Here is a 23,180-nt window from a genome sequence, read left to right as displayed (position 1 = left end):
CGATGAGGAAATAAATGCTAGAAAAAGAAAGGTGGTGGTGACTTCTACAGACTCAGAAACTGACTTGAGTGATGGAACTTGTATGTGTAAAAAATGTAAAACAAAACGAAAAAAGAAGCAAAGATTGAGTTAGAATAAAATAAAATAAAAACTTAGCGTCTTCTATTCACTCTAATCGTAATATCTGGATCAAACAACTCTGTGTTTTCTACTCTACGTTTTCTTGGTACTCTTTCATTATCTTATAGATAGACAGGTTAACAACTCTTCATTTCTTTGTACTTTTTTTTTTGTATATATACCTCTAAGTCTCTGATGTTGTTCATTTTGTGGTGGTGTGGTGCGTACGATGTGTATAGGATCATACGGTTGCTGTACTTTACGAAACCGCTTGTAATTGATACCAGTAGATGAAGAGGATGATTGTGTAATAGGAGAGCATGTGTTTTTCACAAGCTTAACGTATACAACTTGAGCCGAAGGAACATCATCCTCTACGGGGCTGGATCTAACACCTGTCCGGTAAGAGCTACTTTGTGTCGTCGTAGTACGTGTCTCAGTCGTAGAATCAGTAGTTTGTTCAGACTCAGCAGTAAGAGGTTCAGTTTGAAAGCTATCAGTTGAAACAGGAATAGGAGAAAGAGGAGAAGAAGGAGCAGGAGGTTCGGTAGTCAGCTGTTCAGTGTCAAGTGCTTCAGAAGCAGTAGTCAGCTCAGCTGCCAGTGGTTCTTGTTCAATAGTAGTAGTATTAGCAGATGAAGAAAGAGCTAAAGGAGTTTTGGTTTCAGAAGATCGAATGGTAGTAGAATCGATAGCAACAGCACATGCTCCGTTGCGATTAGCCGGTTTACTGTCATTGTCTTTTACTTCCTCATCAGAAGGCGGCGGAAGTGGTTCAAAATCCCCGACCATGTCATTAAAGAATTGATTCAGACTAGGTGCAAGACTACCGGTTTCTGCACAGGCCGATAGATCCTTTGTTTCATCTTCCCAGTCATGACTAGGCGAGAGTGGTTCTGGTTTAGATAAAAGCAAGGTCTCTGATGAATTGAATGATGTTGTGTTTGTTTCAGGCAAAAGTGCTTTGGATGGATCGAACGGTACCGTGTCTCGTTCAGAATGTGAGACAGAGCGAAGGGTGCGTGATGGATCGAACGGGACGGTATCTGCTTGAGAGCGTGTGATGGAAGGAAGAACACTGGATGGGTTGAATGGCAAGGTATCCCGTTCAGTGTATGTATGATTGGCCGAAGGATCAAATGGTATAGTGCCTTGTCCAGAACAGGATACAGGTGAAGTCTCGCTTGATGAGGCAGGATCCAAGGATACGGGAGGATTAGCTTCAGAACGGTACAGTCTAGAACTAGTCTCTAGCCGATCAGAACTTTGGTTTGGTTGGTTTTCGACAGGTGTCTGTGGATGAGGACTGGGTTCGATTGCAGTAGTAGATGTCTCAAAGGGATAGCGTACCCTAGGATTGCATAGCGTATTAGTTGAGCAATAAAGTACTGAATAAATCATTTCATGTTCTGGTATAGTCCTCACAAATCCGTGCTGACTGCAAAACTGCCTCTCGAGAGCAATCCATTGGTCATTGGATAAAAGTTCTGGCACGGGCTGTATAAATACTGTAGTTTCTTTCAATTGATTCATGTCTATGTTGTCATCCAAGTCAACCAATTTGATTCCTCCGTGGCATAACCTTATTAAAAACTCCAGACGATCATACTTTTATACATTGTCAATGCCCGTATTTTATTCATTCACTCTCATTGTTGTCTTACCTGCGCCTTTGTAAATATCCAAAACTCGATGCTTTCAAACAACTCCTCTCGATTGGGATTATAAGTCAATTCAATCGTCTTTTTTAGTGGTCCATAATCTTTCAAGACAACAGGCTCTATTGCTGCATCTGCTTCTTCTACATCGCCCAATTCTATCAATTTATCTAACCATTTATCTGACACAATCGGTTTATTATTCACCAATGCATAAATCAATCTATCGCTCACAATCAGATCTGTCATGTATAAATGAGTGCATCTTGAATTCCACTTTTTTAATACATTAAACCCTAAAATTTTACGTTGAATGTCAACGCTGATGTGTATGGTCATGTATTTTTATTCACCTGCACGCAAAGCAGCCCTCACAAGTTTTTTCTTTTCTATACTTTTTGCAGCATTTCTACATACAGCAACGGGTTTCCAACGTACTCTAATAAAAAGATGTAAAGCAAAAAGAATCATAAAGCAAAGCATATTTACTTCATATAGAATCCTAAGCTACCCAATTGTAAAATGTCTTCATGATGCAATGGCACAGATCCGTTCAACAATTCACCATTCAAACGAGTTCCATAGCTTGTCTCATGCGCTGTGATTGTGATATCTGGTTTATAATTGACGTTTTCCTTTTTCAAAAGTTATGTTACTGCGTATGTACGATCAACAAGATTTTACCAAGTCTGATATTGTCATAGGCCCAATATGAATAGTAGCATGTTTCTTACTGATACTATTGTCATTTCTTATGATAATATGTGCATCTATTTATTTGTTGTCAAGTAATCGACAAAAACTTCTTTTCTCTCTATTACCCTTTTTGCCAATGATGTATTCTTTTCCAGGCAAAAGTACATTGGACGCGCATTGTTCTATATACATAAAAAAGAGGAAAAGTAAGCCTTTTGAAAAAGAAAAAGAAACTGATCTTTGCCTGTGCCATTAGTATATATTGAATACTTTAAATACCACATTTTATTGATAAAAGAAAAAAGAAAATTTTTCTAGCGGCATAATCAACACACAATGTAGTTTACACAAAACTGTTTAAACCACGATCCTCTTTTTTTCAGTACATAGTGGACCCAAACCTCATTGACGCATCTCCCATCTCTGAGCTAGTACAGCAATAAAAAAGCCCTGAATTTTTAGATAATCACCTTGACAGCACTGCTGAGTACTGTCCTTGGACTCTACGAGTGCATCTGTACACAGCAAGGAGAACGCGTCTGTTTTTCTTACAAGCATCAGGCTGACACTGTCATTCAAAAAAGATGACCAGAAACCATATGCTGACATGAAAGCAGGGTATTCATTCATATGCTGGACTTACCATGGGTAGATCAGACCATGTCCATTGATTTATCCTGTATCTGAAAATTGTCCATCCTATCGTGATGACTATCTTAAAAATTAATACTGCTGACACCTCTACTCATGCAAGCATTAGGGCTTTGACTTGGGTGATGTTTAATCCATGGCGCTTATAGGTCAAACCACGTAAATGAAGGTACCGTATTGGGGCCTGATCACATCCGGTTTCAATGACCTACGGATTTAGGCCGAGTCTACCATGCCTTCTGTGGGAAAGATTAAGCCAGATCATGCATTGAAAAAGTGAGGAAAAAGAAAGAGATGGCCAACGCTGACGAAAGGGTGTGGCCAAAATGAAATTCATCATTTCACGTTGTTTGACAAAAAGTAAGCCTTTTGTTCTAGTCGCTGTAATACCAACAGACTTGACATCATTTATAGTTCCTTCTCTTGTGTCTTCAAAACTTTCATCATTTTACCAATTTGCTTTAGAGATGTCAAGCTATTTACATTGAATTTTTACCTTCATCCTTCAACATGTTAGCACCGTCTTTTTTAAAGATGGGAAATGTAAATTCCGGTGTAATACATCATTAAAATGAAAGGGTCAATTATTTAACCTTCTTTCTTTCAATTCGTACTAACTAAAATTTTACCCGATTTACTGTTACAATCGGTCTCAAAATACATTAAAAAAATTACAGAAAACAATTAATGATCTTTTAAGGTTGACAGTCTGTAACCTGGGAGCATTGTACCCCCAAAAGAGTCCAAAGTCTACCTCAATTACGATGTTCATGGTGGTAGGCCGAGTTCTATCTAAGGTGAAGGATACCATTCAATGGATGAAAGAGGCTCTCCTTCTCGAATAAAAAAAAGGAACTAAACAAGATTGAAGAGGATTCGTCTTTCATGCCTTTTAGAACACGACATTACTCTCATAAACTGACCCTGTAATATTATACGCTCTAACTTAAAGTAGGATTCCAAAGTGTTCCAAAGGGACCAACATTTATCCCAATCCAAGCTCCACACACCCGATTTTTTTTAAATGGAGATTTCATTATTTGCATTCATTAAATTAGTTAAATAACAATTCGGATCCAATTAAAGGTTTGATCTACTTTATTTACGAATGATTTATACATGCTGAAGAGAGGAGTGGAGAATGAGAGTAACCTACTGTTCGTTTTCCAAGACAATTCTGTATCTAGGCTTGCCTTCTCTGAAGGCCTTGACAGCTTCGTTACATTCCTTCATGGGGTATTTTTGGATCCAAGGCTTCACACCATGGGTGGCAGCAAATTGAAGCATGTCTTCAATCATAGCGGGGGAGCCAATCATGGAACCAACAAAATTGATTTGCTTGGCAGCCAGTAACATGGCAGGAATACCGTTAATGGGAGCTTCGGGAAGGGCAACCATGATAAAGTGGCTGTTGGTGGTCATTAACTTGAAGAAGGAGACCCCTAGAGAAAGTTTAGAAAACGATGCACATGCTAAAATTCATGACTTACAATCGAATGATTTGCTGTAAGCAGTACAGATGATGTGAGTAAACGTATTGTGGTGAGCCTTCATTTGTTCAGCATCACTGGTAACAACATAGTCATCACAGCCCAAAGCGGCCGCATCGTCGCGCTTTCTGTCCGAGCTAGAGAGAGCAACCACTTCAGCACCCATCGCCTTGGCCCACTGGACGGCAAAGTGGCCCAAACCACCGATGCCAACCACGCCCACCTTGCTACCCTTCGTCACGCCATAGCGCTTCAAGGGAGAGTAAGTGGTCACACCAGCACAAAAGAAGGTGGCAGCAATTTCGTTGGACATGTTGTCAGGGACCTTGAAAACAAAGCGAGCATCGCCTCTCCATTTATCAGCGTAACCACCAAAGGACTTGTCACCGTTAGGCCAGCGACTGTTGTAAGTACCCACGGATCCATTCGTACAAAGGTTTTCTTCACCATTTTTGCAGTTGGCACATTCGTGACAAGAACCTGATTGAGCACCGACACCGATGCGATCACCGACCTTGATGTTCTTCACGTTCTTACCAACCGCCGTACAGACACCCACAATTTCGTGACCAGTCACGCAAGGATAGTCAGAAACACCCCAACCACTGTCTTGAACGTGGATATCAGAACCACAAATACCACAGTGAGTGATTTTCATGTCAACACTGTTGTCATCAGGAGCTCTCAAGGGTAATTCGGTCCATTCCAAAGGTTGATCTATTGTTTGTCAGTATGTAAATCTTTTTATTCTTTTGTATCTATTCACCTTTAGCAACAGCAGCCCATCCGTGAAAAGTATTATCAGACATTTTATATGTGTTTGTTATAAAGAAGAAGTTTAAAAAAGCTGGAATGAAAGTTTCTTTTTATAGGTGATAAATGTCAAAATAATTGTCACAAACTACACTAACCATTAAAAGATGGCTCTTGTCATATTCGTAACACATAGGTTCGCTCTGCCAATCATTGACGTGCTGTTTTTTGATTATTAATCTAAAGTTATCTTTTTTTTTTTTTGAAAAAAATAAAACTAGAAACTAAAAAACTAAGTTGAATAAGCTTTCTTGATTTGATCCTGTACAAGAAGGATAATGATTCATCTTGAATGAACAATTTGATAGCAATAAGCAGTTTATTCAATAAAACAAAAAGACATAAAGCATTAAGGTGACTACGCCACGTGTATTCTCGATCGTCGGACCCTTTTCTGTTATCCAAACGATGAGATCATTCATCCAGTATTGGAAAAAAGAAGTGCGTAAGCTTTTTCTATAATAAGGAAAATTGATGAATAAGCTAAAAAAGAAGAAAAAAAAAAAAAGCTTTATCCCATTTTCATTTGTTTTGTAACATTTCAGAAAAAAAAATTTCCTTTTTTTCCTATCTTTTAATAAATAAACAAAAAAAAATTAAACTACATTTCTGTAACTTCGCACAAAAGAATTCCCCACACCACCAATCCCAAAAGCAGGACCGATACGACCAATTCTAGCCAAGGCGCTCTTGAAATATTCTTTTCGAATGAGATGAAATCGCATACTTGTGGATGCCTGAGGTCGATTGAATAGATCGAGTGCAAAGAGATGAATCGGTGTACTGATCATCTGAACAGCAGCAGGACAAGCCAACTGTGAGGCAACGGTGGCCGATGTGGGATTTGTTGAAGGTCGATATGTTTGAAGCTTTTCGGCGACATACGTCGGTGCATTAAAACTGGCTGCGATCGTCAGTCCGTCACGTGCGGCAAATAAGAGATACGTTAATTTGGGTAATGATTTGCTGGTCGAGATACCAAACATTTTAGTAAACGCACGATCTTTATAAATACTGAGGAGCATATTGACAGCAGAGGTACTAAGGAATTTGTACATGGATTTTTGTGAGGGATCGACAGAATATTGTTCGCAAGTGGTCTCGATGAAATTGGCAGTGGTATAAGTCGAGAAGTAAACGGCCAAGACAAGTCGGAATTGAGGTGAGGTAGTGAAATGAAGTGGTTGTGAAAAAAAGTGTCTTAATCCGTATCTTAATCCTTCTTTTAATCTTCTCTTTCCATTTAAGTTTTCTATAATTGATCTGATCCCATCATGTCTGTGAGTTAATTGACCGATTCGCATAAATTTTTCAATTTACCTATCAACAATAGCAATAAAAGGAGCGACCATAGCAGAAGAAGATGCAGCAGCAAATAGATCGATACCATAAAGCTTTATCAACTTTTCTTTTGAATACAATAATGGAAGATTAGTTGTTGATAAGCTTATTTCAGTCATTTTATTTAGTTAAAATAAAAAAAGAAGAGAGTGAATCTTTTATATAAAGCAATGGAAAGTGACCAAGTGAGTGAAAAAATTTTTTATTGAAACACAGTTTCCAATGAATGAGTAGATGACTCTTACTTGCTCTTTGACTTGTTATGAATCATGTCGTGATATCTTTATTAACTTTATTCACACCTATGCCCACTTTCTTTTTTTTTTTTTTATTATTATCAATAATTTCCGAGTGATGGTTGTTTGTAGATTGTTTTGTACAATGTTATTTTGCATGAACCCTTGAATAATACATATTAGAAATGAAACGATTTGATAGATTTTGTATAGGGTTTTATAAATAATGGGTTTATTATGAAAAGAAGGGTAAGATTAGTATTTACACAAAAGATAGATTGATAGATTAAATCACGGAACACTTTGTATTTAAACTTTAGATGAAATATTCCTTTCAATCGACTTTTATGTTTTTTTTTATTATCTTTATCAAGTAGCTCAACAAACATCACTTGCCCCACACACTCTCTCTTTTTTTGATCTATCGAGGAGAATTTTTATTTTCCCTCTGTAAAGTTGCTATACACTTTTTTCCGAACATATTCGTGCACTTTGAGGGAAAAAATTGCGTAACATCAAATTATGGTTTTAGTGAAAGCTAAAAATATAATTCACCGATTTTTAAAAGAAATGTCTGTTCTATGGACCGTATGCATATTTTTTTTTTTTACAAGCAGGATGGTTTATTGTTAAACTAAATGGGTTTACGCTTTAACTCTTCAAACTCCGAGGCAGAGTATCTGCAAAATCCTTATAAAACACCATAGAAAATTGAATTACATTCCTCATTCGAATAGCCAGGCTTTCTTCTTTAAATCGTTTTTCTCCCTTTGATTTACTTTGCCATACGGTCCAGAATTAGTTTGTGAGATCTAATTCGGGAAACAAGGAAATAGTACACACATTTGTATCCATAGCTTTCAATAGATGTTTGAATGCTGGCGTATTCATGTATTGATGCATTTTCCATTACCAACTAACCCTATTGAAACTCTCCATGCTTGTTTCTCATATTCAACCTTGCAGATACAAAATTAAAATAGTATTCAATAATCATACCACCTTTGCAGCTGATTCCAATTATTTTGCTGCTCCTTGCCCCCCCCCCTTTTTTTTTGTTCAAAGAAGGTATCATATCTATATATGGTGAAATAGCGCCAAGCATGATTCCTGTTCTCGTTTTGCTTTTAGGTAGCACCTTCTCTACCAAATGTTCTATTGTTTGATCCAGTATCAATGACGATTCTTTGCCAGCCGAATTGATCAAAGATATCCTATATTCTTCTCTAAGATTCACAGTCCTTCCTACAGGTCTACTACTATCTCTAGATCTTGTGTGCATTTTGTTATCAAGATCTTCTTGATCCTTCTGCATCCAATTTTGTGCAGTGTGAGGCCTGATATCGAGCTTAATTGCAGCTTATCGAACAGAATAACTTTTATCATACACCAGAAAGAAAAACTATTCTTTTTTTTGCATCTACATGTTGTTTGTAGTAAGATGTATCTTTTTGTACTAGTAATAGCTTCAACAGTCGATTAGATTTCTATTTTAGATTCATATATTTATTTCAATAGATTACGTTTTCGACTGGATACATTTCCATATGTATCAATGTAAATTTGTTTTCTTCATCGTCAATACATTTTCATAGCCACCTTTATGCAAAGTAGTATCCATATTTTTTAAAAAAAGTTCAAGTTTTCCCGGCCCAGGGGGGGGAATTTTAAGGTTCTTTTTCCGCAAGTTTTTTCAAAATTTCCAAAAAGGTTCCACCAAAAAGGGGGGGAATCCCGGGTTTTTTTTTTTTTTTTTTTTTTTTTTTTTTTTTTTTTTTTTTTTTTTTTTTTAATAAATCCAAATCATGCATCTTGACATTTGTTCTTATCACCTCAATAACATTTTTTTTTTTTTTCGCATATCAAATCTTTTAATAATGTATCTTGCATAGGTTCTTTCTTTGGTTTATCACATGTATAAATCCCATCAGGAAATTTGGATACTATTTGCATGCGTTTCACTATTCTTCGATTCAGTCTTATGTATATTCAACCTTCCTATATAGCTAGTAGTATTATTCTCACTTCAGTTTCTAGAAAAGTAGTAATCTTGTTCAGCAAGCTTCATAAGGAATCCCTACTATAGTTTTTAGCCAAACTTGTGTCAATATCTACCTACAGCTATTTGCTTTGTGTTTGAGACCGTAAGAGTCAGTTGGTGAGTAAATTGCAAAAGTTCAAGACAAAAAGTACAATAGGACTTTTTTTCTGTGCTTGGATAAGAGAGATGAAGGCACTAATAGGGTATATGAAGAGTCAGCCATCAAGGCATAAACAACATAAGAAAAAAGCACTTACCTCCGAAAAGTAAAGCAATCATCAATTGCAGCCTAGTTCTGCTTCCTTTTCGGAAGAGAACGGCAATAGTTTCGTTTACAGTGTGGAATTGACTGTTGTTTAGAAAGGCTTAATAAACCCGAGAGTATGACCATGTCCGTAGATGAAAGGGCAGATAGTGACGGAAGAGGACCAGAGAGCGAGACAATAGAGTTTTTTTTACGCATGTTGTTTTTAAACTAAAAGGAAAAAAACGATGAATAAACAAAGCAAGACTTCCATTCGCTTTTTTTAAATGTCTTTTTTGCTTCTTAGAACACTATGCATACCTCTGCTACATCCAACTTTTTCTTTTTATCAAGTCAATTATGATGCAAGGGTTGATTGTTCTTTAACATTTGCTAGAAGTAACTTAAGCAAAAAGAGAATAAAGTATAAATGTAACTCTCACATAAGATTTCAAAATTACGTCTATCTCTTCTATATGCTTGGTAAAGAAGCAAAGAGATGGCTTTTTTTTTAAGCTTTCTAGAGGAAACTAGCCTCCCCCCATCTTTTTTTACCAAGTTTCGCATACCACGAAGTTTTTGATAAAACAATTCAAATAGGAAAAGAAACCTGAAACAAGATTTACCTTTTCAATTTTTTGAATATTTATCATACATTTTTTTAGCTTGATATTGAGCAAAAAAAAAAAGCTTTATATAGTTTACTTCATATCTCTTTCTATTCTTTAATATGGTCTTAGTGTTCTTCTTTCTCAGTTTCAACGTTAACATCGTTGATATTGTTGACACCCGATGAATTTCTAGATTTTACTTGTATAGATAAATCGTAATTTATTTTCCCAAAGAAAAGCAGAACAAAGTAAAATGATACAGACCAGTAAACTTCGGCTATATCATAATTGGTGTGATAAATCAAAAGGCTATTGTAAAAAAGGATGGCAAGATATTTCTAATCAGCTCTCCTTTAATCTCTTGTAACGATATATTGCCATTTGTATTCATTAAAAATACGTGACTACACAGGAGAAGGAGCGAATTAAGCACCTTAAAGCCATAATTGCAGACGTAAAAAAAAGTCTGGAAAATGTACAATTATATACTTTTATCTCTTCTCAATAAACTAGTTTAAGCACTTTGAACACAACAACTATTAGTCAGAATGAGTAGACTTTATTGATGGCTTCGTTGACTTTGTCTTACCTCTTTAAATCACGTCAACCTCTTAGACATTTGAATCTGTCTTTTAGGTAATTACTCTCCACTGTCAAAAGCTTGATTTTGATAAATCAATATTAGGACCTGTTACGATGAGACTTGACAGGTAAATGCTTTAGTTTTTTTAATGAGTATTCTCATTTTCTGAAGTGATAGGACTCACCAATACTTGAAAAAATTCGAAAAGGAAATCACCTTATAAAATTTTGTCGAAGGTAAAAAAAAAAAAAAAAAAAAAAAAAAAAAAAAAAAAAAAAAAAAAAACCTTTAGCCCTATTGAGTCCTACAGGCCATATACTGCCGATGTTATGTGGTCAATTTACTTTCACCTTGGCTGATTGATAAGTTAAATTTCAATTACTGATTGATTAAATCATCAACTTTTTATTGGAGTCAGTGGTTGAGGGAGTTTGCTGGGCATGATTAACGGATTTGCATAACTGATTAAGATGACCAGAATAATACTTTGCATAAACAAAGACTTAAGATAAAACTTACAAACTCACTTACGACAGGTAGATTCGAATTGCAAAATCAATTAATCAAAAGAGAACAAGGTTTTTTTGGAGTTGGAATAAACATAATAAGGATGATCGATTTCAAGTTATTAGACTTATTTGAGTAGAATAAGGGTCAATTTTTTCGTATACTGCTTAGAATTTTAATTAATAAAAGAAAAGATAAAAAGCCAAATGAAAAAAAAGAGAAACGAGATGGTGTTTAGGATAGGGGGGTTTTAGGTAAAAGTAGTATAATAACAAAGATAAAGAAATACTGTTAGAACTTGGTATCTCTTTATTAAGTTAAGATAACTAAGATTGAATATGATAAATAATTCTACATGTAAAAAGTGAGAGTATTTATAGACATGATACGGATAAAGAATTAGGACAGATTTATGATCAATTCGACAGAATAGATGATTACTATTTCTAATTATTAGTTTAGCCTGTTCCTAGCTTGTATTGTCAATTATGCTATTGGGATGGTTTCAGATAACTCTGGATGTAGGACTATTTAGGAGACGGTACAGATGAATATAAAATCCTCTAGTTCCGTGATTGGATATTACGGCTAACAATAATATCTCAGTTAGGATAAAGGTTTACATGACTTAATGATGATCCGGTAAGTAATTGCCATTCCTTATTCAACATGCTCATATCATCAATAAACTATATTACAACCATGCCATACATTTGACTGTGTGAAGTTAATATGAATAAAGCTTAATATAAAAATCTAATCAAAGTCTTTTATTGATCTGTGCTGGGAATAATGTTATAAATGATTCCAAGTTATGTCAGCATATTATTTAGGATCATATGAGATTCCTTTTACTAAAATAAAGTGACTATAATCTTATGTATCCTTAACATTATCCTCCACCAGATTCAACAGCACCTTGTTGATTCGGCATAAGAGTGAATAGGTATGCGTTATGAAATGTCTAATCAATTTGGTAGATCATTTTCATGCTAAATTGTGGGGTAATTTACCGTGACTATCTTTGTCCGTGATTATTTTTTTTTTTTTTTTATATATTATTATTTTTTCTCCTTGTTAAGCCTTCTCTTTAACAATCTTTCTTCTCTACTAAGCTTTGTAGGAAGAGTTCTTTTCTTTGTCTCAACAGAGTGTACTTTTTTCTCATCACTCAATTTAGGTGCGGAATTTCTATTGGACTCATTATATTTGGAATTGGATGATGCTTTATTCACAATGTGTTCAGCTCTCTCATGTTCCAACTTTTTCAGTTCGTCTTGTTTATCCCAATATTTCTCTATGATAGTTGGGTCTGTAAAATCACTAGCCTTTTGCCAAGTGTTAGCACGTTCGCCATAACCAGCCCATTTAACTAAAAACTCTCGATGACCGATTGGTCCGCGATGGTCACGAATGTCTTCAACTTCATAATATTCATTTTCGATATTTGACTCATCCATGTTGACAACTTTTAATTCAGATGGCGTGTAGTTACGATGTAATAATTCATTCTGCTCATCTTTCAGTTCATATGAACCTCCTCTATTCTTTCGAACCATTGTATAGGGACCTTTATATAATGGAGCAAGTTTACTTGTCCTATTTTCTAGTCTCACCATAACATGCGATCCAACAGGGATGTCAATCATAATATTTTTATTATTGTATCTCTTACTGTATTCCTCATTAATCTTTTGAGTTCTTTCTAATATAGCAGGGAATACGATTTCCTCCATATGTTTGATACGTTCTTCTAATTCTTCAACTGTCATCAAATCATTGGGGATTGGATACTTTTTATTTGCGTAGTCGTCAGGCATATTAACTCTGCGAGCATACATTAATGAAAAAGGAGAGCTAAGTGTTTTATTTTTTATATATCTATTTATACAAAGCTGTACAATTGGAAGATAATGATTCCAATCTCTGCCATTGGATTGAATCATCTTTCTCAATGTGTTCATCGCAATTTTAACACTAGCTTCAGCACTACCATTACCTTGTGGATGATACGCAGTAGAATATCTACGATCTATACCAAGGTTCTTTGAAATATGACTCATCAGTGAATTTCTAAATTCTGTTCCATTATCGCTCTGGATGATACGTGGGAATCCATAGTCTCCAAAGATACTTATAAGTTCTTTTGCAACTGTATCGGATTGTTTATTCTTTAATGGTCTAATCACAATGTACTTGGTACATATATCAGTTAGAACCAATAGATATATATAATCATCTCCAGTAGCAGGAAGTGGTCCAGCAAGATCTATAGCAATATGATCAAATGGCCTATGAGCTACAACATTGGTCAATGGATGATAACCTCTCTTATTTATGTTGTGCTTCTGACATTCACTGCATGAACTAACAATGTTTTTTGCTTCATCATATATATTGGTCCAATGCATACCTCTACTGTGAATATCACGTACGATAGCTTGGTAACCATAATGACCATATGAGTGAGTTTCTCTTAATATGGCATCTCTCTCTTCTTCAGGAGGAGTTAGGTAATCAGTTAGCTTATTTTTATTTTCTATTAATCGAGTAGCGAGTACATTAATTGATTTGTCTCTGCAATACTTCTTTCTTTTTACAACAACTTTTTTAATTTTAAGATTATTCTTGTTTTTCTTATAAAAACTACCCTCCACCAGTTTGTTATCATCTTCTAAAGGAGGATACAAACGACTTAATTGATCGGGGAGCTTGTTTAAAACACCAGGAATATGGACAACATCAAAATCAAAATCGAGAAGTGTTTCCATCCAACCAATCATCATAGGATTAGCTATTTTCTGTGTGTGTAAGTAGACTAAAGCTTTATGGTCACTATAAATAGTAAAGTGTTTTCCCCATAAGAATTTTCTATATTTTTTGAGTGCTAAAATGATTGCATATAATTCCCTTTTAGTGGTACTCCATCGCCTTTGAGATGGTGTCAAAGAAGAGGATACGAAGCTTATATATTTATCACGCTGTAATTCATCTTTTTGATAGAGGACAGCTGCGACGCCATATAGGGATGCATCAGTTGCCACAAAAAACTTTTTACTTAAGTCTGGATAATGAAGTACAAGGTTTGATTGCAGTATGGCTTTCAATGAATTGAAACTGTTCGTTTGTTCATCAGTCCATAGTTCTCTAATGTTCACGGCATTACTCAATCTTGTGATTGGTTCAGCAACTCTTGAAATCATTGGAACATAATCCCTAAAATAATTAATTAAGCCCATAAACTGCTGTACATGCTTATGACTTTGATTTGGGATTGGCCAGTTCTGAACATTGGTCAACTTATTGCGATCTACTTTAGTGCCAGTAGTATTAACTACAAAACCCAAGAGTCTGACTGAATGTTGAAACCATACGCATTTATCTGGATTTACAATCAAATTCACAGATGTTAATTTCTCTAATACTAACTTCACATCTTCTGCATGTTGCTCAAAGCTATCGCTGGCTACAATGCAATCATCTACAAAATTCTGAACACAAGGTATCCTATCAAAGAGAATAGCAAGGCATTTTTGAAATTGTGATGTCAACATTTTTACTCCAAAGCATCCTTTTATGAACGAGTATTGAGCATTATCGTGTGTGAATGTTAATTTATGAACATCTTCAGATGCAACTTTAAATCGGTGATATGCATTAGATAAGTCAATAGTAGAAAATACTTTTTTACCACTCAAGTTATCAAAGATATCTCTGATCAAGGGAACAGGATAATTGAAAGTAGGAGGCAATATATTATTAAGTAATCTCACATCCAAACATACGCGATGATTCACTATCTCGCCTGCTTTGTTTCTCTTTGGAACTAAAAGGAGTGGACTGTTAAAAGATGTGTTAACTTTGGACTTTATGATAGTTCCCGTCTTTAACCATTCTTCAATTTGCTTATCTAAAACAGGTCTTAAAGCGTGCGGAATTGGATACTGCCGTCTATAAGCCGTGGCACCTTCTTTCGTTGGTAAATGAATAATTGACTCAGGCATGGGACATGACGATGTCACTGGAATACTCTGGTTCTTTTTCAAAACATCTTTGATCGTATCAAAGAAATTTGCTCTTTGCTCGGCTGTTCCGGCAGGCGAATTATCAGGTTCAAATTCATTCACTTGGTCAATATTTATATTTTCTAAAATTTGAATTTCATCAGTAGCTGTATCAGAGTGTGAATGTTCACTACTAAGTCTGAACGCTACACCTGTTAAACCAATATTCATTTTTGGTAAGATATCGGTGCCAAGCAGAACATCAAAATCGAATCCTGTATTGAATTTCATAATTTCTAGGGAATGTTCAAACATAATTCCATTTGAATACTTAAATTTCAATGGATCAGTAATACCAATACGAGAAACATCATTATTATGAGATAAGAAATTATAGGAACCACTAATTTTGTTTATTTTATTTAATTTCAATTTTTTAGTGAAAGCATTTATATCGATAAAGCTTGTATCGCTTCCAGTGTCAACAAGACCCATGAGTTTTTCGTTCTCTATAATAATCGGAGTAAGTAAATTAAATGCATTGGCTTTAATTTCTTTTTTATCAAGTGTTCTCTCTTTATTTTGGTACTTACAATCATAGCTTAATCCTTCCATCATAGTATTTACTTCAGAGGTAGCTTGATCCAATAAGGCCGTTTTATCTTTTACAACATCATCGTCAGGATTATTGTCATTTTTATGACTCGTCACTGCGAATACTTTCTTGTCATTGTTTTTGCATTTATGTTCTTTAGACCAGGGTTGCCCACATTTAAAGCATTTTTTGTTCGTATTAGCTTTTTCAACTCTTTTTGCGGTAAAGCAATCAACTGTGTCATGTGTACCATTTTTACCATGGTGGGTGCAAAAATAATTCTTATTGACCTTGGTCATATTATGGCTTCTTCTTTTGAATTGATGTCTTCTGTGCCCAGACAAAGACCCATCACCTCGAGAACCATTTTCACTGTATCTAGACTTCACTGTGTCACTTTTGTTCGCACCAGGAATCAAAGCAGTAGCTTCTGCATAAAGCTTGTTATCATCGCCCAAAATATCGCGACCAACCTGTGTGATATATTCCACAGTCCATTTTTCATTCGTATCAGCTTTGTTTTTACCAACTCTAGCGACAGTCACTCTTATCAACGTTTGCACAGATAAGGTCAACGAAGCCAAGAAACGGTCAGCAATGCGTGGATCATCACTAGGAAGCCCAGCATTATACACAGCTTGAAGAAACTTTTTGGAATAATCACCAATAGACTCTTTGTTACTCATTTGCATGGTAAAGACCAAATCAGTGTAATGTCGAGTGGCCAAACTTGAGCCGTGGTGCTCTTTGAAAGCAGCTCTTGCTTCAGCCCATGAATTGCATTTACGCAAATCAGTTTCAACCCAAGCATTATCACTATAAGGTAAGCACAAAGGTAAAAATTGTTTCCAAACTTGCTCAACATCACGGTAAGCGGAACCTTTGATAATATTTTCAAACCTGGCCAAGAAGTGCTCAACAGACTCGAATACCTCTTCATTGGGGAACGGACGTACAACACTTGATGCCAATTGGAATTTTGGTAGATCTCTATGAGATAACGTAAGGCCTGCATTTCTGCCACTAATGTTTGCATTAGGCGAAGCGGTCTTCCCAAGAATGGAACTGTACTCTTGCATAGCAGTTAACCTGCGCTTGGTACGATCCATCTGCTGGAGCGCTTGATCAGCAGCTGCCTCATCACCAGCAAGCCTAGCTGTCGTAAACGCTTCCAAAAAGCCATTAAATTCACTGCGCAGTTGCGTGAGATTTTGGCGCAGCAGTAACTCTTCCCTCTCAGCAGTGGAGGATGAAGGCACTAAAAAGGAATCCAAGACCATGGCAGTTCCATCATCGGTTAGAGGAGAGGAACCAGCAAAGGACGACAAATCAATGGACCCAGTAGCCATAGACATGTTGTCACCATTGGGAGCAGCACCATTGTTAAAAGAGTTTTCACCAGTAGTAGAATTCATTGCAAGTAATTAACAGTAAAAAATGTTTAGGATAGGGGGGTTTTAGGTAAAAGTAGTATAACAACAAAGATAAAGAAATACTGTTAGAACTTGGTATCTCTTTATTAAGTTTAGATAACTAAGATTGAATATGATAAATAATTCTACATGTAAAAAGTGAGAGTATTTATAGACATGATACGGATAAAGAATTAGGACAGATTTATGATCAATTCGACAGAATAGATGATTACTATTTCTAATTATTAGTTTAGCCTGTTCCTAGCTTGTATTGTCAATTATGCTATTGGGATGGTTTCAGATAGCTCTGGATGTAGGACTATTTAGGAGACGGTACAGATGAATATAAAATCCTCTAGTTCCGTGATTGGATATTACGGCTAACAATAATATCTCAGTTAGGATAAAGGTTTACATGACTTAATGATGATCCGGTAAGTAATTGCCATTCCTTATTCAACATGCTCATATCATCAATAAACTATATTACAACCATGCCATACATTTGACTGTGTGAAGTTAATATGAATAAAGCTTAATATAAAAATCTAATCAAAGTCTTTTATTGATCTGTGCTGGGAATAATGTTATAAATGATTCCAAGTTATGTCAGCATATTATTTAGGATCATATGAGATTCCTTTTACTAAAATAAAGTGACTATAATCTTATGTATCCTTAACACAGGGGGCCCTCTTAAACCTCATCATATTGACGTGACTGTTAAGCATGGGGGCGGTAGTTTGATGATGTGGGGGTGCATGACGTATGAGGGACCCGGATACTCCTGTCAGATATACGATGGAACTATGAACTCGAATCTTTACCAACATATATTGGACACAACACTTCGGGAAATAATGGAGTACTATAATATGGATTGGTCTACTGCGTATTTTCAGCACGATGGTGACCCAAAGCATCGTTCCAAGTCAACCGTCCAATGGTTACAAGCTAATGGGGTGAACTACATTGACGACTGGCCAGCTCAAAGTCCTGATCTTAATCCTATTGAGCATCTTTGGCATCATTTGAAGTTGAAGCTATCGTTATATGACAAGAAAGCCAAAGGTGTCCATGAATTGTGGGAAAGAGTTGAAAAAGATTGGAACTCCTTTGATAAAGAAGTTTGCAGAAGGTATATTGACACTATGCCTGCACGTATTAAGGCAGTAATCGATGCCAAAGGTGGATCTACTCGGTATTAAGTCATCTATAATATAATAAAAGTAAAGGGAAAAAACTCTAAAAATAAACCCACAACACTTCTGTCGCTTTTTCGGACTGTTAAATAATAATCTGAGCTTAAAACTTTCATAATATGTAATAGACAGTACAACAAGTATGTCATAAAGTTTTTGCATAATCTAAGTCGCTGTGTATGCTCACAGAGGCTAAAAACTGAAAAAATATCTGACGTTTTTAGAGTTTTTTCACCCACTGTAGTTACTTTATTTTAGTAAAAGGAATCTAATATGATCCTAAATAATATGTTGACATAACTTTGGAATCATTTATAACATTATTCCCAGCACAGATCAATAAAAGACTTTGATTAGATTTTTATATTAAGCTTTATTCATATTAACTTCACACAGTCAAATGTATGGCATGGTTGTAATATAGTTTATTGATGATATGAGCATGTTGAATAAGGAATGGCAATTACTTACCGGATCATCATTAAGTCATGTAAACCTTTATCCTAACTGAGATATTATTGTTAGCCGTAATATCCAATCACGGAACTAGAGGATTTTATATTCATCTGTACCGTCTCCTAAATAGTCCTACATCCAGAGCTATCTGAAACCATCCCAATAGCATAATTGACAATACAAGCTAGGAACAGGCTAAACTAATAATTAGAAATAGTAATCATCTATTCTGTCGAATTGATCATAAATCTGTCCTAATTCTTTATCCGTATCATGTCTATAAATACTCTCACTTTTTACATGTAGAATTATTTATCATATTCAATCTTAGTTATCTAAACTTAATAAAGAGATACCAAGTTCTAACAGTATTTCTTTATCTTTGTTGTTATACTACTTTTACCTAAAACCCCCCTATCCTAAACACGGATGATTGCATTAGTTATTTTGCTGACTACGACCGGTCGACTACCACGGTCACAAGCCTTGATGTTCTTTTCTTCCTTTCTTATCCTGTTGATTGTCCATTTGGAGATTCTTGTTACCCTAAAAAGATCCGCTGCCGTACGAACTAAGTGTATTCGAAATCTCAGAGCTTCGCTTTTACAGTTGCTTATTTTCTTAAGCATATAAGGCAAGTACTTTGTTATAGTGAATAGGGTAAAAAAAAAGGGGGAATTCAATGGGAAATACAAAATAAGCATGGGTTTATGTATTTTTCAAGAGCTACTAAAGCTCACTAATATACTGTAAAATCTGAAAGCAAACGGGAGAGATATGAGGAAATTGAAGGAAGGCCAGACAAGTACTATATTTTTGGCGAAAATTGAAATATTCAAAAAATCACTAAAAATAACCTTATGCCTGAGGGATGTCCGACACAGTTCCCGTTTACATATCATAATGTATATTTTAGACTGCCTTTCAGCTGGTATATGCCACAAAAGTCGCAGACATATGGCGGAGATGCAATACTGATTTTCATTTTTGTGCACCAGTTTTGTCCGCTACTGTATTTTAAAGGCTGGCTTATTGAATGTGAGTTGATTTGAGTTAAAATTGCTTGTAAAGCTTGATTTTAAGGTTGTGATAGCCTTGTAAGTTGTTGTTTTATATAGGATTTAAGCAGATGCTTGATAAGTAGTGACCACCAGATCTTATGTATAAGATCAATACGATGTTTCTTGATAAAGGTTAAAGTAGAGTAAAAAGTTTAAGTGAACAGGGACTTTCTTGTTAAAGTTTGTTAATTATTGAGTAAAAATATATGATTTATTTAAACTGACTAACAATTTCTTCACAAGAAGATGGGATATACAGTAGGTCACAAAACTGCTGCAAGGAATCCATTTTTCTTGGTTTTTGTAGCGCACATCCTGTTACAATGGCACAAACTGCCTCTGTTCCCACATAGCAAATCTTCTACATGTCTTGAAAAATCCGAAAGAGTTTATGCCCTATTGGATAAGTATTGAAGGAAATATGAGGCGCGCAATTTGAAAATTTGAAAAAATGAAAATTTGAACGGAATGAACTTATTTATTAATATTTAGTTGGTCCTCCTTTTCTATTAATAATCTCTTGAGTTCTTTTCGAAATGTTATCTACATGTCCTTGGCAAAGATCTTTATGGAAGTCATTTCATATTTCATCAACTCGTTCCCAAAACACATCCATGTTCTTTGCTCTATATTCGTAATAGTTGAATTTCAACTTCAATTGATGTCCTACGTGCTCGATTGAATTTAAGTCGGGGATCTAAGCTGGCCAATAGTTAACATAGCTCTCTTGGTGACTACATAACTAGGCTATTGTAGATTATGCCTTGTGCTTTGTGTTATTATCATGCTAAAACTAAATGTTGGACCAGTCGAAATTGTAGTACTTCATAGTATCACGAAGCGTAGTGTTCAAAATATGCTGGTAAACACCCGAGTTCAAGTTTCCATCGTAAATTTAGCAAGCATATCCTGGTCCTTCAGAGATTATACAACCCCAGGGCATCATTTTGCTAGCTCCGTGATTGATTGCAAAATCCAGGTCATGATGTTGAAGAAGGTCACTTGGCCGTTTCCAATAGTGATCAGCATCATCAAAGCCCTATACGCTGAGCTTGGTCTCATTAAAGTACACTGTTTGCTGTCAGTCACTCATTGCCTAATCCTGATGCTCCTTGACCCGTTCTAACTGATGCTACGTATGCGTTTTTGTCTGAAATGGCTTCTTTTTTTCTATCAGAAAATGGAACTCCATTGATTTCAGTACGTTAATTTCTGACTGGTATGAGATATCATAGCCAAATCCAATCAGCTCCTGGTACACCTCTTTAGAAGCCTTTAGAACCCATTCCATGACTTTTCTTTTGATTAACCGCTTCGTCACTTTGGAGACTACTGTAGGTCTACCACCTGTGTTTACTGTCCTACTTGAAAACAGCCGTCTAGAGTATCTACTAACAGTTGATTAATGTAATCCAGGCTCCTTGGAAATATCATACATTGATGTGGATGCGGTTAATGCCTGTTTGTGATCGTTTATTTTCTCCTCTGACAGCTGTTTAGGCATGCGATTGACGATAGGGTAAAAAAGAGAAATAATTTAAATAAGGGAATATAAAATTTAAAATAAAGGAATTGTAAGCGCTTTTATATACTGGCATCATTCTAATCATGTCAAGAATGTGAAAAATTATGATAGCAACCGGTTGGGTCGTATTAAAATTCGTCATTTAAAACATATGTGAACAAGTAAAAAATGTCGGATGTTCATAATACTACCTTTAGCGATCTTAAATTCCACCAATAACCATTACCCATATCCGATAATCGACGAATAAATGCACTTTCTATTGAGGTACAAACAGTCAAGGTTTGAGATAGTTTGGTGCAGTACCCATGGACAACCAGCTGTAAAACCTGAATTTTGCAATTCCTTGCAGCAGTTTTGTGACCTACTGTATATATATGAATATTATTATTATTATTATTATTTTCTTTTTAGCTTTTCTTATTTTTTTGACCTTTTTTATATTTTCAACATTTTTTTAATTTTTTTTATCTTTTTGACTTGACTCGGCTAATCTCTGTGCATCTTCATCGCCATTTTCGTTACACTACTTCATTTTTTGACTTCTTTGTCACACTATAAAAAGACTATTCGTGATCAAACACGACAACAATGGTACAAAAAATTTAACTGTATATCCTTCCACAATGAAGAAATGTTCCGGCCTACCAGATTCGAACTAGTGACCTAAAGATGACAGATTAACTACAGTCTTCCGCTCTACCAACTGAGCTAAGGCCGGACCTTTCTTTCGCTCTTCCGACCGTTACAGAAGATATTTATTTTTTTTACAACATTCCACTACAAATAATGTAGTAGCTTTGACGTAGAATTTTAACACACCTAACAATCATAGATTCGTAGGTTTTATAATTTTTTATGAGAAAACATTATATCTTGTTGTATTGCACCTTTTTTAATTTTGAAAAAAGATTTAGGTGCGAAAAAAATGAAGAAATTGAACAGTATTTCTGTTTTTTTTGTAGGGTAAGTATTCATAAAGTTATTCATGTTTTAAAAAGTGTCTTTTTTTTTCAATGGTCTTTTTTTGGAAATCCTGTTCCCTCTATCGTTGAAAGACCGATATCTTCGTTTTTTTTATTTTTGAGGGCAAAATGCGGAAATCAAAAGCATTTTGCGATTATTTTGTTCAAAAGAATACATATTAGGAAGGTAGTCTATGATTTTTAGCTTAGGTCATTACAAACGTGTTACAGAACGTAACAAAATAGTCGTGTTTGGGGGAAAAAAAAATCTGGTAAAAAAAAGACTAAGTTAAAAAAAAAAAGAAAAGAAAAAAGTATGGCAATAAAAAGTTCATTGTTCAAATGAAAACAGTACTCTAACAACAAATGTACTTTATATTTATGCAAATGCTATTACATTATAACAAAAGAATAAAAAAAAATAAAGAAGCTCTGTTAACATTTTGTTACAAGGCAGTTATAATTAACAAATACATACAAAACTCTTTTGTTTATCAAATAAATAGATTGCTTTATTATTTTTTATGACAAATAATATAAAAGAATATATGTTTTTTAAGCTTATACTAGTTCATTACTTACTTTATGTTTGCACATGGGTGTAATTTGCCATTAGCCATTAGCCATTAGCCATTAGAGATGTGAGCAATGGCAACTTTCTTTACCAAAAATAACTTTTCAGTAACAAGCAACAATAAAGTCTGTTATTCTTATAGTTTTATCGTATTGGAAAGAACAACTTTGCTCATGAGGTTCATGTTCGTCATCCGAATGTGTCCCATTAGGAATTCCTAATGTAAGAAAAAAAAAGAAACCAACATTAGACTTGGTTGCTATTATTTTTTTTTATAAACTTACATTTGACCAGAACTTGAGCTTTCTTTTTTATCTTTTGTACCTTGAGCATCTAGTGTATTCCATGAAACAAAGCCAGGGAAAAAAAAAAGTTACTTTAAGCACCGACTT

At 35.1% G+C, this 23,180-nt stretch overlaps 6 protein-coding genes and 1 non-coding gene across 7 annotated transcripts; 1 reads left to right on the top strand and 6 right to left on the bottom strand.

The window, feature by feature from the left end:
- Nucleotides 1–304: 304 nt before the first annotated feature.
- RO3G_12018 (uncharacterized protein) lies at nt 305–2,652 on the bottom strand (the record flags this gene model as incomplete). Its single annotated transcript, XM_067666602.1, has 7 exons — nt 305–312; nt 384–1,617; nt 1,785–2,020; nt 2,174–2,217; nt 2,268–2,413; nt 2,463–2,517; nt 2,600–2,652. 7 exons carry the CDS (start codon nt 2,650–2,652, stop codon nt 305–307), a joined length of 1,776 nt encoding a protein of 591 aa, XP_067522703.1.
- A 224-nt stretch (nt 2,653–2,876) lies between these two features.
- On the bottom strand, nt 2,877–3,637 carry RO3G_12017 (uncharacterized protein; the record flags this gene model as incomplete). Its single annotated transcript, XM_067666601.1, has 4 exons — nt 2,877–2,989; nt 3,027–3,042; nt 3,118–3,185; nt 3,622–3,637. 4 exons carry the CDS (start codon nt 3,635–3,637, stop codon nt 2,877–2,879), a joined length of 213 nt encoding a protein of 70 aa, XP_067522702.1.
- A 640-nt stretch (nt 3,638–4,277) lies between these two features.
- Nucleotides 4,278–5,424, bottom strand: RO3G_12016 (uncharacterized protein; the record flags this gene model as incomplete). Its single annotated transcript, XM_067666600.1, has 3 exons — nt 4,278–4,567; nt 4,616–5,332; nt 5,382–5,424. The coding sequence occupies 3 exons, from the start codon at nt 5,422–5,424 to the stop codon at nt 4,278–4,280; spliced, it is 1,050 nt and encodes a 349-aa protein (XP_067522701.1).
- A 600-nt stretch (nt 5,425–6,024) lies between these two features.
- RO3G_12015 (uncharacterized protein) lies at nt 6,025–6,888 on the bottom strand (the record flags this gene model as incomplete). Its single annotated transcript, XM_067666599.1, has 2 exons — nt 6,025–6,691; nt 6,749–6,888. 2 exons carry the CDS (start codon nt 6,886–6,888, stop codon nt 6,025–6,027), a joined length of 807 nt encoding a protein of 268 aa, XP_067522700.1.
- Nucleotides 6,889–12,052: 5,164 nt separating this feature from the next.
- On the bottom strand, nt 12,053–17,005 carry RO3G_12014 (uncharacterized protein; the record flags this gene model as incomplete). The annotated part of the gene is made up of 3 exons (XM_067666598.1): nt 12,053–12,561; nt 12,667–13,260; nt 13,405–17,005. The coding sequence occupies 3 exons, from the start codon at nt 17,003–17,005 to the stop codon at nt 12,053–12,055; spliced, it is 4,704 nt and encodes a 1,567-aa protein (XP_067522699.1).
- An 860-nt stretch (nt 17,006–17,865) lies between these two features.
- On the top strand, nt 17,866–18,213 carry RO3G_12013 (uncharacterized protein; the record flags this gene model as incomplete). The annotated part of the gene is made up of 1 exon (XM_067666597.1): nt 17,866–18,213. One exon carries the CDS (start codon nt 17,866–17,868, stop codon nt 18,211–18,213), a length of 348 nt encoding a protein of 115 aa, XP_067522698.1.
- A 3,674-nt stretch (nt 18,214–21,887) lies between these two features.
- RO3G_19144 lies at nt 21,888–21,970 on the bottom strand. Its single transcript has one exon. It is a non-coding gene; the product is annotated as a tRNA-Tyr (tRNA).
- Nucleotides 21,971–23,180: the final 1,210 nt, after the last annotated feature.

This window comes from Rhizopus delemar, genomic scaffold, assembly GCF_000149305.1.
Source record: "Rhizopus delemar RA 99-880 supercont3.10 genomic scaffold, whole genome shotgun sequence".
Lineage (NCBI taxonomy): Eukaryota > Fungi > Mucoromycota > Mucoromycetes > Mucorales > Rhizopodaceae > Rhizopus > Rhizopus delemar.
This window is presented reverse-complemented; position numbering and strand designations above follow the sequence as displayed.